Source organism: Brachycentrus maculatus, unplaced genomic scaffold (assembly GCF_059751285.1).
Source record: "Brachycentrus maculatus isolate JH-2025_06_01 unplaced genomic scaffold, ASM5975128v1 h1tg000293l, whole genome shotgun sequence".
Classification (NCBI taxonomy): Eukaryota; Metazoa; Arthropoda; class Insecta; order Trichoptera; family Brachycentridae; genus Brachycentrus; species Brachycentrus maculatus.
The window spans coordinates 778,236-795,746 of record NW_028281044.1 but is presented as its reverse complement, the minus strand read 5'-3'; the positions used below and the strand labels follow the sequence as shown (position 1 = coordinate 795,746).

General features: G+C 31.0%; 1 protein-coding gene across 14 annotated transcripts in view; it reads left to right on the top strand.

The window, feature by feature from the left end:
- The window catches only part of NfI (Nuclear factor I), a 51,818-nt gene extending 46,271 nt beyond the window's left edge, over positions 1-5,547 (top strand). For 4 of the 14 annotated variants that reach the window (XM_088267361.1, XM_088267360.1, XM_088267356.1 and 1 more), the window contains exons 9-14: positions 155-312; positions 1,359-1,470; positions 1,894-2,111; positions 2,804-2,931; positions 3,614-3,717; positions 4,665-5,547. In XM_088267361.1, the coding sequence (XP_088123487.1) occupies positions 155-312; positions 1,359-1,470; positions 1,894-2,111; positions 2,804-2,931; positions 3,614-3,717; positions 4,665-4,855 (911 nt within the window). In that variant the 3' untranslated portion in view covers positions 4,856-5,547. The remainder of the gene's footprint in view (positions 1-154; positions 313-1,358; positions 1,471-1,893; positions 2,112-2,803; positions 2,932-3,613; positions 3,718-4,664) is intronic. The other 10 variants (XM_088267363.1, XM_088267358.1, XM_088267357.1 and 7 more) reach the window with 6 other exon arrangements.
- Positions 5,548-17,511: the final 11,964 nt, after the last annotated feature.

The following is a 17,511-nucleotide window of genomic DNA, read 5'->3' as shown; positions in this document are numbered from 1 at the left end:
TTGATGACGCAGGGAGCCTGCCAGATTGAGCGACAGCAGTTTTTAAATTGTACCAAACAATAAAATCCAGTTACATCATCGTGGAATAAAATCTTGCGTTCTCCATGGTCCAACCAGACGGTTTTAATGGAGTAAATGGTGTTTGAATTTTCAGGCGAAGTCCTACCCCAATCAGTGGTGCACCATTCAGGTCTGGGAGGCAAGTACGGAGGGGAGAGTCATGGGGCCCCCGGAGGCTCCAACCCTGACACCCTCTCTGACTTCGTGACCTTCGTCTGCCAAGACGCAGGGGATGGTCCTCAGACGTTACAGGTAAATCAAGGAATACAATTTTAGCCTTTTGTGAAATACTTATCGAATTTACATTACTTCCTTACTTCAGCCTTCTTCTTGTGTCCAGTATTGAACAAAGACCTCCCTCTTGGACTTCCACAGTTGTCTGTTGGACGTGACTTTCTTCCAGTGCAGGTCCGTCACTTTCTTAATGTCATTGGACTATCTTGTCTGGGCCTCCAACGCTTCTAGGCCTCTAGTCAAGGACTTTTTCGTCCATCTATCCTCAGTCATACGTGCCACATGACCTCCCCAATTCCTACTTTCTGCCAACATCCGCCCACCTTCTATTATGCCTTTTATGATTAGGTGTAATAGCTTGTACTTGTCTCTTCTAAGCACATGCTCCAGATAGAACAGCTTCCGGACCTTGATATCAGTCAGCAACTGTCTTCTACTTTTGCTATTTGGAGCACATTTGCGTTGCTGACCATATTGGTCCATGGAATGCGTAGCATTCTACGACGTACAACACAGTTAGAGGCATACCACATTTGGAATGCCTCTAATTGGTTCAAACTGCTTCAAAGTCCATGTTTTGTTCCGCGATTCTTTGAGCCACATATGTTACCTTTGTCTTTTCCCATATGAAATTTAGTGATGTATATTTTCATTGACATCTAGTGTGTAGAGTTTACCGATGAGTCAGCCGTCAGCAATATGAATGTGCTCCAAAGAGCAAGATTAGGAAAAAAGTTGCTGACTGATATCAAAGGTGTCCTATCTGCGGCATGTGCTTAGAGGAGACAAGTACAAGCTATTGCACTTATTATAAAAGGTAAAATAGAAGATCGACGAGGTGTGGGCAGAAGGCAGATCTCCTGGCTCCGGAATATACGAGATTGTATGGCGATCAGGACCGTCAAGGCTCTGTTTAGAGCTGCCCAAGACAAGGACAATTACTCTCAAGTGATAGTCGACGTCAGTGGGACCGTACATGACACGCAAAGAAGAGAAATGTAGATTTTACAAATCAACCATAGCGTTCAATATTTTGAGAATGTCTAAACCTTTTTAAATTGTAGGTCCATGGGGGAATGTCTAGAAGCCCGAAGCCGCACTATTTCACGAGTAGTATGTTGCCACCTCCACCACTACCACCCATGGCGAGACCTGTGGCCATCATCAGATCAACAGGTGAAAAGATTATAATTTAAAAAAATATATTAATTAAATTTTATTCGAGGAAGATCCATGGCGATTGCCTGGTTCACAATATGATCAGGTTCTCTGCATCCTATGTACCATACCATACCATCTCAATTGCCTTTTTTCTACCTTATTTATGCCTGTTACACCCAGCTTCCACGAATGCTTAAACTCTTTATTTCGTCTCTAAGGGACACTCCAGTTGACCACTTAAGCATTCGCATTTCAGCAGTTTCTAGTTGCCTCGAGTAGGTTTTATACATCGTCCAACGTTCGGAGCCATAGTGTCAATGTGGAACATAGTATATATTCATATTTTTGTAAAAAATTAAAAATAGAATTATTTTATTTGACCAATTACCGCTTTCGCCCATTAACCGTCATCTTCAGACTGTTTCCTGTGCGTTCCAGGCGACCTAATATCTGGCTCGTCGAGCCCCCCGGCCGCACTGTCTCCGGGCGAGCGGCTCCGGGGGCTCAGCCCGTCGCCGCCACCCCCCTCCGGCAGCCCCCGCAGGAGAGGGTCCTCGCCCCCCATGGGGCCGGCCTCGCCTCCCCAGCAGCCGCCGGCGTACGCACCCCGGGAATACTCGCAAGGGTTCAACCACTTTCATCCACAGTCTTCTCAGGTATTTTGATAATAGGGTATTTTTACTCGGGAGGAATATCTAATTTAACACACTCAACCTATTAAGGATTGTATAAGACTCGTTTCGTGTTTATAACAGCCGATACAACATTCATCTTCGTCTTTTTGTTGGTCCTAGGGATTTGTTTGTGCCTCCGCATGTCGCTCTTGGGATGTTGACTCCCAGCTGTCTTTCCATTTTTTCGGAGGTCTGCCTGGGGGTCTGCGTCCTTCAGGGCGCCCGTCCTTGAAGGGCGATACGTGGAAGTCTGTCTTCTGACATTCTGTTTATATGTTCATTCCAGTATCGCCTTCATTGTCGTCTCCACCTCACGATATCCTCCGTCTTACACATGCTTCGGATGTAGATATTTCTTACTCAGTCTCGCAATGTGTTTCCGGTTATGGAACGGAGAGTCTCCATCTCGGAGGTTCGAAGTCGAGATTTTGTTCTGAAAGTATCTGCTCTTGCCTCAATCCCATAAGTGGCCATTGGTCGAACACATGTTTTGTATATTTTCATTTTACTTTCTATTTTCATGTGTTTGTTCTTCCACACCGAGTTTCTGAGGCATCCGGATATACCGATACTATCAATATTTTCAAAATAAAGTTATATTTTTTCAATGGGGTTTTTTGAGATTTTTGGAATATTTTGCATATAGTTTTTTCAAAATAAAGTTATATTTTCAGGTGTTCAACTATCCTTCTATAAGCTCCATGAGCAGCATAGCTCCGGGGGGAATTTCACCATCTAGCTTGAGTCTCTACTCCACGGCCATCACGACTCCTAGAACCGCAACCAGGACTGCTGTACCAAGGTGCGTATGATGTTGAAGTTTTAACTAAATTTAAATTAAAATATTTTCCAAAAAAAGTCCAGAAAAATTGCTGATGAAGGAGTTTGTCATCGGGTTCTTAAGACCTAATATACGATTAATTGCATCTTAATTTTCTTTAAACCCACGTATCATTTGACGTAATATAATTTTTTGCTTAAAATACCGTTTTTGTATTAAATTTTTTTTTCTTCGAAATAAATATATGGTTTTGAAAAGAAAAGAGTTATTGATTCGTAAAGAGTTTAGAAAAATGAAAAAAATATTTTTTTAAACTGTATTAAAAAAAAATCAAATTGCAATACAAGTTCTAAAAAAAATTGGAAGTGAAAACACGTCCGACCTCTAGCGCAGCCCTTCGCATTCTAAATTGCATTGTGAAGATTGCGAGTTCACCCTTAAAGTAATCGTTCAAGAATAAAACAAGTACAAAAAAATACACACACACACTCATTTAAATCGGTAGAAATAACTGAAATGAGTTATTTAAAATTAAAACACAATTTCAAAACATTAACCCCTACAATATTCCCTCCGATAATGAGTTAATTATCTCAACGTTATAGGTTTACTGTATCTAGTTTCGAGAACTACAGATGTTCGTATCAACTGGTGGAAATACAAACTAAACTTGAGTTTTCATAGCTAATGATTGTCTTTTCAGATGGAATGCGCCTTATATAACCCTAGAAGAGGAATTTAATATTATCACTCACCCCGTATCAAGTAACAACCCCGAGGCGAATTCCGTGGTCTTGATGGATGAAGGTAAAAATCAAACCATAAAAAAGGACTAAAAAACCTTTTAATATCATTGCTTTGTACCCCTTTATTTCTTAATTCATAAAGAAAAGTTAGTTGTATCACAAAATAAATCAAATTTGATCAAATGTGATCAAAATTTGAACAAATAGTGTCCATTTTGAACCTCAAAAATTGATATAAATAATAGTCATATAAAGTTTATACTTTTTCGGTTACCCAATAAGGACTTTTTCTCGATTTAAAGCCAGCCTAACTTTCCGCTGTCAAATTGTCGAATATACCTCTTCTTCTTCTTCAAACCCTCATCCGCACCCCAATGGTGCATAGGGCACTACATCATATAAACGCAGTGTTATTTTGACCGTTTATTTAGGAAGGAGAGGTGATCAGCCCTCCGCCTCAGGTAACAGGCCAGAGTAATATTGAATATATATTAGAGTGAAAAAATCACCCTTATTTATTTGACCCTCCCTGGAAAATATGAGTAAAAAAATCACTCATATTTATTTGACCCCCCTCCTAGAAATATGAGTGAAAAAATCTCTCATATTTATTTGTTTTTCCACATTTTGTTTCCAAAAAATCACATTTTTGGTGGTGCCTTATTTAGAAAATGTGACAGGACGAAAAAGACAAATAAATGAGCTATGCGACGGATCTTGATTGATGGATATAAAAATGGATATATGATAAAAATCCTTGATTATAATATAAAATGCAAGGATTTTTTTAAAAAGTAAACTAACAAATATAAACAAAGGTCAACTCAACATAATATCACTGACCATATGTAGTATTTGATCAACCTTTGCCTTAGCTTCAGGCTGAGAATTCAATGCTTAATGACTATGTCCAATTTCTACTTTTTAATATTTCAAAATCATTATCTTATCATTTGCTATCTCAAAATACGTCCAAGAATAAGATCGGATTACAAAATAATATGTCAGGATATTGCTTCGCAGATCGGTTCTTCCAGTCGTCCGTGATAACCAGCGAGGCTGTTTCCTTGGAAGCCAGCGGCCACCTCGTCTGCAGAGACCAGCAGTCTGCCATGCAGCATCACCAGACCACCGACATGGACTCCCCGGACTCCGACAAGCAACCCTCAGATATGCTGATTGGCAGCAAGTCTCCGTGATACATACTCAGTACCTAGAACTCTCACAAGATCTAGGTATTGAAAAAAAAATCCTTAAGACCTTATTTTATTTAAATCCAAGATACTTTGATTCAAATGCAAAACTAAAAATAATAAACAAATAGAAAATAATCAATTTGAAGAACTTTTTTGATTTCTAAGTGAAAAATTGGATGATGTACACAATGATTTTTCAGATCATACAAAATTTATGGAAATTGAAAATTCTTGGATTTAAAATCGAAAAAGGTAAAAATTGTTTTCAAAGACACTGGAAAATGGTTGTGTTTTACGACACGAATTAAAAATACTTGATTTAAACTTAAGTCGTGAAAAAAACGTCAATTTAGGGTCAATTACACGAATTATGTTCCGCGTTGGAATATACTATTTGGGTCAACGAGGCTCATACCATTTTCCTCCAACAAAAGCGTTTAAAACGCATTATAAGATTAACAAAAGTAAGATGACGCGTTGAAACGAAACGCGTTAGAAAAATGACTTGTTAGAAAGTATTTTGACGCGAGATGCAAAAATCTTTCAAAGACATTGTTCGAAAACTACGTAAACGAAAAATCGGTGCTTGCTAATATGTAAACTGTGATTGTGCAATTAAATTTGACGATATTAATTAGTTGTTACGTTGTCACCAACCTCCCCGATCCTCGTTTGTAAATATTGTTACAAAAAAATCCGTTTTTCTCGTTGTTAAGAATACTATTTTGAAATACAAAAATTATAGGTACTGTACATTGTGAGAATATTTCTAACGGAAAGCGCGCCCAAAAAAAACGCATTTTTTCCAAATATAAAATGGAATGAAAAGAGCATTTATCTCGTTTTTCAATCGACCATCTCAAAACGATTTTTTTTATCTTACGATTTATTCATAGCACTTTCAGAACCACTGTGTATAGAAATTCATCCGCTTACATAGTGTAATGGTCACCACGCTCGGCTACCGTACTGGAGGCCCCGGGTTCGATTCCCAGGGTAGGGTGAAATAAATATAAGTGATTTATCCAATATTGCCCTGGACTGGTACCTGAAGCGGAGGGCTGATCACCTTTCCTCCATGTATTAACGATCAAGATAACACTGAAACCAATATCTATCTGGCTACATCATAGTAAAGTGAATCGTACAATAAAAAAAATGTAGTCCACCACACAGCACCACACGTGCATTTGTAGTACACAATAATACACTACAATTGTGTATTGCCATGTTTCCTGAGGCAAATATCCCACATTCACGAGAGCCTTAAAATTCCGTGGTTACCATTTTGGTAAAAATGTTATTTAAATAAAAATGCTTAAAAAAATGAAGTGCGTCTTATAATAATAATAATAAAACCCTTATCCGCACCCCAATGGTGCATAGGGCACTGCTTAATATAAACGCAGTGTTATCTTGATCGTTTACACATGAAGGAAAGGTGATCAGCCCTCCGCTTCAGGTACCAGTCCAGGGTAATATTGAATAAATATTGCAGTGAAAAAAAATCACTTATATTTATTTGACCCCCCCCTGGGAATCGAACCCGGGACCTCCAGAACGGTAGCCGAGCGTGCTGACCATTACACTACGGAGGCGGACATAGTCAGTAAAATGCGGTATTTTAAAATTGTTCATTTCAAAAGTGTCTGCGTTTCGTTTTATATTTGAGAAAAATGCGTTTTTATGTGCATTTTCGCGTATAATGTAGGTCCTGAGATGTATTTCTTAAAAAAATTAAAACAAAACTGAAATTGTGGCCAAAATACTGTGTAAGTAGTCTAGTATTAAGAAAATGAAAAAAACTAGCCTTCCTTTTAGTGATTTATAGTTGTAAATATTATAGGAACTTGGCTTGGCGTGTTAAATTTATTTTTAAGTAGAAAAAAATACGAATTAATTAAGAGATCGTTTTGTTCTCAAGAAAGAAAATAATATCTATATTACAAGTATGTTTATCTGTTGACGAATCTATCTAACGCAAATGGTGGCTTATAATTACAATATTCAGAAGTAAATTTCAACTTTGAAATTGGAATTAAAGAATGTTTACCCGTTGACGAATCTATCTAACGCAAATAGTGGCTTACAATTACAATATTTCGAATTTGTTTTGTAAATTCCTACTTCGAAATTGGAATTAAAGAATGTTTACCTGTTGACGAATCTATCTAACGCAAATGGTGGCTTACAATTACAATATTTAGAATTTGTTTTGTAAATTTCAACTTTGAAATTGGAATTAAAGAATGTTTACCTGTTGACGAATCTATCTAACGCAAATGGTGGCTTACAATTACAATATTTAGAATTTGTTTTGTAAATTTCAACTTTGAAATTGGAATTAAAGAATGTTTACCTGTTGACGAATCTATCTAACGCAAATGGTGGCTTACAATTACAATAACAATATTTAGAATTTGTTTTGTAAATTCCTACTTTGAAATTGGAATTAAAGAATGTTTACCTGGTGACGAATCTATCTAACGCAAATGGTGGCTTACAATTAAAATATTTAGAACTTGTTTTGTAAATTCCTACTTTGAACGACTGAATTTGAATTGATTTTTTAGTGATATCTCAACATAGATTGTAAAGGAGAAGTTTATTTGAGGAAGAAATATAGAAGTCTGAATATTTACAAAGATTACGACCTATCTTTGGCTGGTTTAAATGATCACTTTAGCATTCTATCATCTTTACGATGAATAACCACGTTTCTCAAAATTCGGAAGTTGTATTTATGTTTTAATAAAAAAGATCAAATATATTTTGCTTTGTCAGCGACATCTATGTATGGAATAAGATTTTTATACATGAAACATTCGTGAAATGTATTTAAGTTTCATTTACGAATTAGTTGACATACTAGGAGATGCCTGAAAATATCATTTGAAATTTTCATTTAACTTGTTTTTCGGACCAGTTTTTTTAGTAATAAAGTTATTAAATGCTTAGATTTTCATGTTTCTATATCAAATGGTCTTCTTCATCTATGTTGAGATATCAATATAAATAAATTCGGAGTGGGGGAAATCAAGAATTTATGAATAAATATTTGTCAACAGTCAAAATATTGTAAAATCGGAGTTGATTCAAGCTTTAAAAAACCCAGATATTTTTTGTATCATATGTGAATTTTCTTTTATAATTTGAAGCCTTCCTTTTTTTACATATCTATTTTCCATTTCAATCAGCAATGATTTTCAAATTATGTGAAAAAAGCAATAAACGTTCTTTAAGAATCAACAATAATTCTCAAATTGAGTAAAAACGCAAAGAATTACATTAGATTTTTTTGTAAATCACCAATAATTTTCAAATTAGGTGAAAAGAGCAATGATTTTTACTCCTTTTTTCTTTTAAAATCAGCAATTGTTCGCAAATTAGGTGAAAAGGCAACGAACTATACTCCAATTCTGGAAAAGCTTTGTACAAATTTAAACAAGTACGCATAATAATTAGTATAGGAATTAAAGTTCGGAAAATTATATAAAACGACAAATCCGAACGCCAAACTTTTAGATGTATTCAGTTCAAATACGATTATCCTTTTCTTTTCGAGGAAGCAGACATTGACTTCCGAAAAACGTGTTTAAATGTAAATTAGAAAACCAGTAGGGTGTCCCATAAATTGTGCCATTGAATAATATAATATTATATAATAAAATTAGTATTGAAAGGATTTGGTAACTGAAGAGGCTTGAAATTGCAAGAAAAAAATGGAGGACAGACTTTTATTGGAGGCTGAACTTAACTTTATCAAAAGTGTATTTTTAACATTTTTTTAACAATATAATTTTAACCTATTTAAAAACTGTTCTTTCAGATCAAAATAACAGTTTAGTACTTGAAATATTGACAGTATTTTTTAATATTTAACGCACATCAATTAAAAAAAAAACATTTAAAAAACGAGTCACTTTTACATTATGAAGTATATCTGACTAAGTATAGCCTTACATCATCATCTTCTAAAGGCAGCGCCTTGTAGTGTCAGCCACTTGTCTCTGTCAGTCAGCCTTACACTCGCTGTCTATAAATTGCTGGAATTGCATTTATTAAACGCTAAAGGAATTAAAAAAAAAACTTTTGTGAAACATGTTTAAAAGCAAAATGATAAATTAAATTAAAATTTAATGAAAAGTAAAAGATATTACTGGGATAAAACTATGGGAAGAAAAGTATATAGGAAAAGTAAAATATGCACAAATAGCTAAGGCATTCGGGTTGTACTTGGTCAAGTTTATATATATATTTATATATATATATATATATATTATATATATATATATATATATATATATATATATATATATATTTATATATATATATATATATATATATATATATATATATATATATATATATATATATATATTATATATATATATATATATATATATATATATATATATATATATATATATATATATATATATATATAAATATTTTTTTTTTATCCAAAAAAAAAACTGTTCTCCATTTTGTTAATTAAAACGTAAAGACCATAATTGAAAAGATCAATATATATTTCTTCATTAAAAAGGGAAAAATGGATCTCGCTGATTGCTGCAGTATGCTTTTGAAATGTATTCAAATTGTTACATTTTTGACGAAGGCAGAAACGTAGTTTTCTATACGTAGATTTAAAAATATACCACTCTAGATATGGTTTTATTTCCTTTTTGCTTGGTGACATTCAATCGACAGATTGTAAAATCGTTGGAAATTTATCAAAGTTTTTAAAAATGCTCTCTTTAAAACGGTTATTTTTTCCGTAGTAAAATAATTAAATAAATTAAAGCCAGTGAAAAAAATATCCAATGCTTATATAATTGAATCGATGTGTTGCAGAATGGTCTAAATTAAAAGAAAATAAATCTTCTAACCCTTATCCGCACCCAATGGTGCAAAAGGGCACTGCATCGTATTGCCGCAGTGGTTATCTTGATCGTTACTTACATAGAGGCAATTCTATCACTCCTGCGCCTCAGAGAACAGTCCAGAGTAAAATAAAATAATAAAGAGTGTAAAACCACCAATATTTATTTTCACCCCTCCCTGGGAATCGAACCCGGGACTTCCAGCATGGTAGCTAAGAGTGCTGACCATTAAACTGCAAAGGCGGACAAAAATAAATAAAATTAATAAATTATAAGAAAATATTAAGTCAAGAAAATATCTCAAAGATGTATTGAATGTCACCAAATTCTTCAAATCATTATCCAATCTTTTAAATTGATATTGATATTACTTTAGACACTTTAAATGTCGTTTTTGAGTTTTTTTGTTCAATGTTTCTAAATGTAGTGGTATATTTGCGTGCCTTCAGATATAGTAGAAGAAATTACTAGCAATGTATAACTACGAATTAGTAAAAAAGTATTTGAACCAACATAATACACGAATTTAAGGGTTTAAATTGGTAGAAAACAAGTCGAATTACGTTGATAAATCCACAGGCCGAATGATTTGAGCTTTTTACGTTGAACATTTTACTTGAAACCCTTTTCGATTGAATTAAAGTCTCGATCAAACTTTGCCAAACAATTGAATTTTCCCGTAATATTTAAAGTACCTTTCTTTGAAGACAAGCTGGTTTTACACTATCATAATTTTTAAATCTAAAATATATCCTATTGTCAATTTTTTTGACATTTCAACACAGATGAGTCTGGACATTTACGTGGCTTTCGACAGGCTGGTCTAAGTGATCATTTTACACACGTGTAACATTCACCAATTCTATCCACGATTGACAACCGTACTACTCAAATTCTTGGAACTTTTAATTATATATTGTTAAAATTCGAAACATATGTCTTAAATTCACTAGAATTTCACTAGAGATAAAATCCAATTGTCTTCAAAATTCATTTTAAGACAAATTAAGATTAAAAAACTAAATAGTGTTGAACCAGCTTTTGTCAATTTCTCCATTTTTCTGTCCTTGCAAATATCCCTATTAAACTATAGCAACCGGTCCTAAAATTGTAAAAATTCAATAAAATTTAGCCACGATATAATTTTACAAGTAAATGAGTATATTAAATAAAAAAACCCTCGTTTCTACTACTAACTATACATTATAATATGATACCTACATATATTTTTAGAAAACTGAACACTTACTACATAGCTGGCATTATTTAGCCGAATTTTCAGAGCAAGATATAAAATATCAGGATATAATATTTGTTCTCTTATATACCTTGTAAGAGACATATTTTTTTACTTCTAAAATTTATTATTAATTTCACTCTTTTTATCATTCATAGTTTACTTTGTGAAATACCACTCAAAAGACAAAAATACGACAAAATCAATCGCATTGTGGTTTGGTAATATAACACTCTCTTTATCATTTGTTTGAGTGGTAAAACATAATGTGTTATAAAACTCAAAAAAAAAACACAAAGTATTATTTACTTTGTAATATACAATACTTTCTTTATCATTCATCGTTCACTTTGTGTTATACCACTCAAATGATAAAAATACAACAAAAAGCATTATTAGCTTTGCGGTATGGTAAAACAACACTTTTCTTATGATTACTTGTTCACTTTGTGTAATACCATTAAAAAATTAAAATTAATACAAATTTTTGATTGGTATTACACACAGTGAACGATGAATGATAAGGAGAGTGTTTAGTTATAATAGTTTTGATTCGTATCCTGATGTTTTATTTAAAGCTTGCTCTGAGAAGGTGGGCTTGACATCTATAATATTATTTAATAAAAACTAGCATTTACAATGTATTATTCATGGATATAAATTGTAAAAATTGCCTAACATAATGTGCCTTAGAAAATAACAATATATATAACCATAATTTATACATTACTTGATAAGAATTATAACTTGAAATTAAATAGATCTTGCTAAATATGTACTAAATAACTTAGAAAAAAATGCAAAAATTATCATTTCTGAAAAAGTGAAATAAAGTATTGAAATATTGTAACATTATTCAAATATTATTTCAATTTTTATGTATGTATTTTAAAAATAGTGAGCCAAGTCCATATGAAAATATTGCCAGGAAAAACCTTGTTTTTGTTATTTTATAATTATTTAAAAAAAATAGTTTATGACCACTATTAACGTTTATTAATGTAAAAATCCAATGTAAGCTCTGAGATGTTCAGACTTCCATCTTTTTACGTATAAAAAAGGAAGAATGATGTATGTTTCAAATGCATTACATAATTTATATTTGAAGCTGTAACATTGTGATTTTCCATTTTATAATTAAAATGTAACATTGTTTTAAAATCACTATAAATATTTTAACTTAATTATAATGTGTACCGGTTTCGAAGCTAACCGCTTTTTATCAAGACAGTATTAATCAGTCTTGATAAAGAAGCGGTTAGCTTCGAAACCGGTAGACATTATACTTAAGTTATAATAAAATATTTAAGGTGATTTTGAAACAAAGTTACATTGGAATTAAAAATACATTACATTAAGAAATTTAAAAAAAACAGTGGTCTTATAAAAGAGTTTGATTTTTAAATTTAAATCATCAACCATGACAAAACACAGATATTTTTTTTTATTATTACAGTTATTTTTTAATGTTTTTTTTATTAAAAATAATAATATAAAATTTTGCTAAAACGCAATGAAATACAATAGCATTTTTTAAATGTTATAACATTTAACATGCGTTGTAGTTCCGACACAGCTTATAATTTTAAAAATGTTTAAAAATAATATATTTAAAAAAATCTTCCTTTCGTATGGACATGACTCATTATTTTTCCTCAAAAAAAAAACATTTTAATATTTCTTGAAAGATTTTTTTTATTATTTTACAATAAAAAATGTAATACCATTCTATGATATAAATATTAGAATGAAAGAATGTAAAAAATGAAAAACTTGAAAAATATTGTTTTCCATATAATTTCAATTGGTGACATTTTTTAAAGATAGGATTTAATTTCAAATTATTTATTACTGAAAAAATAATTGTTCTCGACTTTTTTGACGGTTAAAAGATGTACATTTTTTTGTAAATTTATAGAATGATTTTTTCACGTATTTGTTTTATAATATTATTTTCATTATAACTTTTTATTACAATATTTTATGACACGTGTTTCGATGAATTTTTTATCATTATAAAATATTTATAATGAAGTAAAATGCGTCGGAACACGAGTAATAATATATTAAAAGTCAAAGTTAAATTAAAAATAAATTATTTGTTAAACTTCATTTCTCTTGAATTTTCTGATTTAAAAGAAGTGTATTGATTTGTTTTAGTAAAAAAGAGCAATAGGTCACCAAAGTCATTTAAAGACTGATTTTGAAGAATTCGTAAGTAAATTGCATTGAAATAGTATTTAAAAAATCCGTTGTATTTTTACCTTGTAATTTACAAGATAATGTAAAATGATTTATTTTGTAAAGCTTAAAATATCGAGTAATTAAAAACAAATCTTACTAATTTTTTAAAAAGTTTATAAATTTTTAGAGGCATATTTTTAATGAGTTAATTTTTTTATTATTATTGAAAATAATTTCGTCAATTAATGGACATTTAGTTTTTTAATTTTTTAATTATTTAATGGTGCTATTCTTAAAAGTTTGTTTAAATACGATTATAACTATTGGCCACAATAGTTTTTTTAAAGTCATTACTTTCAATAATTCATTTTTCTTAAAAAATATATATTTATTTCGTAGGATTTTTTAAAAAATACATAAACAGTACTTGAAGAAAAAAATATAAATCACACTAAATGTTACCTGCGTTTGGAGAAAACTAAGTTGCGGGCTTTTGATTACTGGGCCTTAAGATAAGAAGAACAATTAAAAACATAGTTATACAGAAGCCGTTTTGTTCACAAATGTCAAATATAATTGACGTACAACGCCAATTGCAAAAATTATAATATATTCCGATAGGGTGATTATTTCGCGCAAAAAGGCAAACCATTGACAATTACACCACAGAGCGATTGAATATCCCATTTTTTACAACATTTTGAGTGTGTCCAAATACTTGTTCACAAAATCTGGATTATCTCCAATTACAGGAGTTATTTTCATATTATTCTTTGACATCTCATCAAAGATGAAGAAGAATATAGAAGTCTGGGCATTTACGGGGCTGACGACCGTCATAGGCTGGTTTAAGTGATCACTTTACACACGTGTAACGTTCACCAATTCTACCCATTATTGACAACCACACTACTCAAATTCTTGGAAGTTCTGTATATATGAACCAATTTAGAAACGTTGTTCTTAAATCACTAGAACTTCACTAGAGACATCTATTGGTGAGATGTAAAGAAGCTTTTTACTAAGCAGAAACTCTTATATTAGTATGTGAGGTCCGAATCCTGGATTATAATCACACACATGAGAAACGCCAGAAAATACCATTTTCATTTTTATTATTTAAGCTTATACTTTGACCAGATAATTTATTTACAACACTTTGAGTGTGTCCAAATACTTGTTCACAAAATCTGGATTATCTCAAAATGTTGTATCCCATTTTTAATTTATTAAATTTAACACTCAGTTATTTTAAGCTTTACAAAAACAGAGTTACACTACTTTGGTTCTGAAATGCTTTGTACTCCAATGTATCCTCTAGCTTCCATTTAGATATCTAAAGGTTAAACCCCGATTAGTCGAGTATGTTACTGATAATATATATGCTACACGTTATAAAGCGAACACGATAATGTTTATAATGGAATTATTTATACAGAAAATAAAGTATTTGAGCTCCTTAGGCGAGAAAAGTTTAGTTATATCGAAATATGGTAACCAATTTATGTACTATATTTGTATGCCAGAAATAATATATATTCGAATTAGCTATCCATAGAAAAAAACATGGAAAATGATCATGTGTTCTATTGTGCTTCCAAAAAAATTATACTCAATTTGATTTAATTTAATTTAGAGTATAAATGTTTTAAACGTTAGCGATTTTATGTATTATAAAAAGTTTTTTAATCATCTTTTTAAATAAACTTTAAAAATTGACTGATAACTTTGCGTTTTGCTATTATAATTAAAAATAAACGGTTAAAACAATAACCTCGCTCTGATGCAGTGCCCTGTTAACCATTGGGTGCAGATATTCGATGATATTTTATGAATATCTGGATCAAATCAATGATTTCTATTAAACTTCATTAAATCGATGATATTTAATGTAAATACATTTTAAATTTAAAATAAAAATTTAAAATAAAACGGTTTTCGAATGTTTGAACATTTTTAATATAAATAACCGACTTTTTGTTGTTTGAACATTTTCTCTGTAAAAGAAATAGAATTATCGATATTTTCATATTATTTTTTGACATCTCATCAAAGATGAAGAAGAATATGGAAGTCTGGGCATTTACGGGGCTCACGACCGTCATAGGCTGGTTTAAGTGATCACTTTACACACGTGTAACATTCACCAATTCTACCCATTATTGACAACCACACTACTCAAATTCTTGGAAGTTCTATATATATGAACCAATTTAGAAACCTTGTTCATGAATCACTAGAACTTCACTAGACACATCTATTGGTGAGATGTAAAGAAGCTTTTTATTAAGCAGAAACTCTTATATTAGTATGTGTTATCGATATTTATTTTTTTTAAATATAAAAATCGATTTCTGTCAGTCTAAGTTAAATTTTGACGGAGGGGCAAACCAACGAATGTGTGAGAACCTGCGCTTGGAACAGTCAATTATTTAATTATTTTTACTTTTCTCTCTTACGTTTCAGGCACAGATCATTTTCCAAAGCCTAATTGAAAAGATTGAAATAATTTTAGATTGAAATTATAGTAATTGCTAGTCAACTGTAGCCTACATACATAGTTATTGAAACATATACCAATTAAATATTTACAAAATAAACTTATATTGAAACACCTTGAAAGAAAATTGACACCGACTCTGGTGCGTCTTTTTCGTTAAGTTTGAGTAGATTGTTATTAAAAAATACTAAAAATAGGCCGACATGAAACAAGTCAATAACCACTGAGACTTTTCAAATGAAATGTAATATTTAAAGATAAATATTTGTGTTTTTATTATTTACATTGTCCGCCTCCGTAGTGTAATGGTCAGCACGCTCGGCTACCGTTCTGGAGGTCCCGGGTTCGACTCCCAAGGGGGGTAAAATAAATATAAGTGATTTTTTCACAGTCATATTTATTCAATATTACCCTGGACTGGTACCTGAAGCGGAGGGCTGATCACCTTTCCTTCATGTGTTAACCATCAAGATAACACTGCGTTTATATGACGCAGTGCCCTATGCACCATTGGGGTGCGGATAAGGGTTTTATCTATTATTATTATTATTTACAAAAATACTAGAATTTCATACTTTTTTGTGAGCCTAAGCGGCTTTATGTTAAAAATAGGTATCAAATTGTGGTAGAGTTCAAACCCAGAAACTCTGACTCTAGACTCCGCGACTTTAACCACGGGACCACAACCGATGTGAGAATATATAATGATTATTTATATATGATTTAAGTATAAATTCACTGTTTAAAAAAATAATAATGACATCAAAACGGAAATTATGCTTTTATTTTTCTAAAATGCCAATCGACGAATTTGTTAGACAACGTTTTACTAGCCAAAAAAGTTTAGGAACCATTTTTTTTAATCTGTCAAAATTTTAATATTATATGGGTAAAAAAGGAATAATTTATTTATGATTTGGGCATTTGTGTTACCCAAAATTATGGTTAAAATAAAATCACATCACGGCGGAAATTATACATATATTTCGCTATAAGGGGACATTTCTGCCAATCAACGTTTTTTTCGACAATGTGTTACTAAATCAAAAAAGTTTGGTAATCTGTGGTAAAATATGTCATAATTTTAATAATTTAAAAGTTAAAAAAAAAATGTCGCTCAAAAAGTGTGTATGATAAAAAAAATTGTCATTATATTAAAAATTATTTTTCAGACGTTTTTTCAGCTAAATACTAACATAATAAAACAGTCATTTGAAAAGTCTCAGAAAAAATATTAAAAATATTGATAACGCTCTAAATAACGTAGATTTTCAAAATGCAGAAATAAAGAAATAATATATATTTTTAATTCAGTTAGAATAACTACCTACTATTACCCTAAGCAATATAATAAAAAAAATTATTGAAAAATATTTAACATTATTTAATTCTTGTGTTTTATTCTACGATTATTATTATCAACCATGTTTTATTTTTTTTTTAAATTTTGTTATAAAAAATATATGCACATAATTTTTTTTTGTAATCCTACTTATCGTGTATAAATTTTTATTTTCGAATGTACAATAATTTCAAATTAAGAATATTGCTCAAATAGAATAAAAAATGTACGTGAATCATTTTCAAAAAAAAAAACATTAATTTTTTTATGTTTTTTGAGAATTATTTATTTGACATCAGGTTGGGTAAAAATAATTTATAATCCAACTCGCCTTATGAAATAATATTTAAATTATAAAGCACGTTTTCATTATTTGCTGTATTCATAAAAATATCTGTAATGTACCGAATGCTACATATATGTAGTTCTGCCATATGGTATTAAAAGTGACACATAAAAACAGCTTTATATCCCGACTATATAGTTGTATTAAGAAACTATATAGTTAAA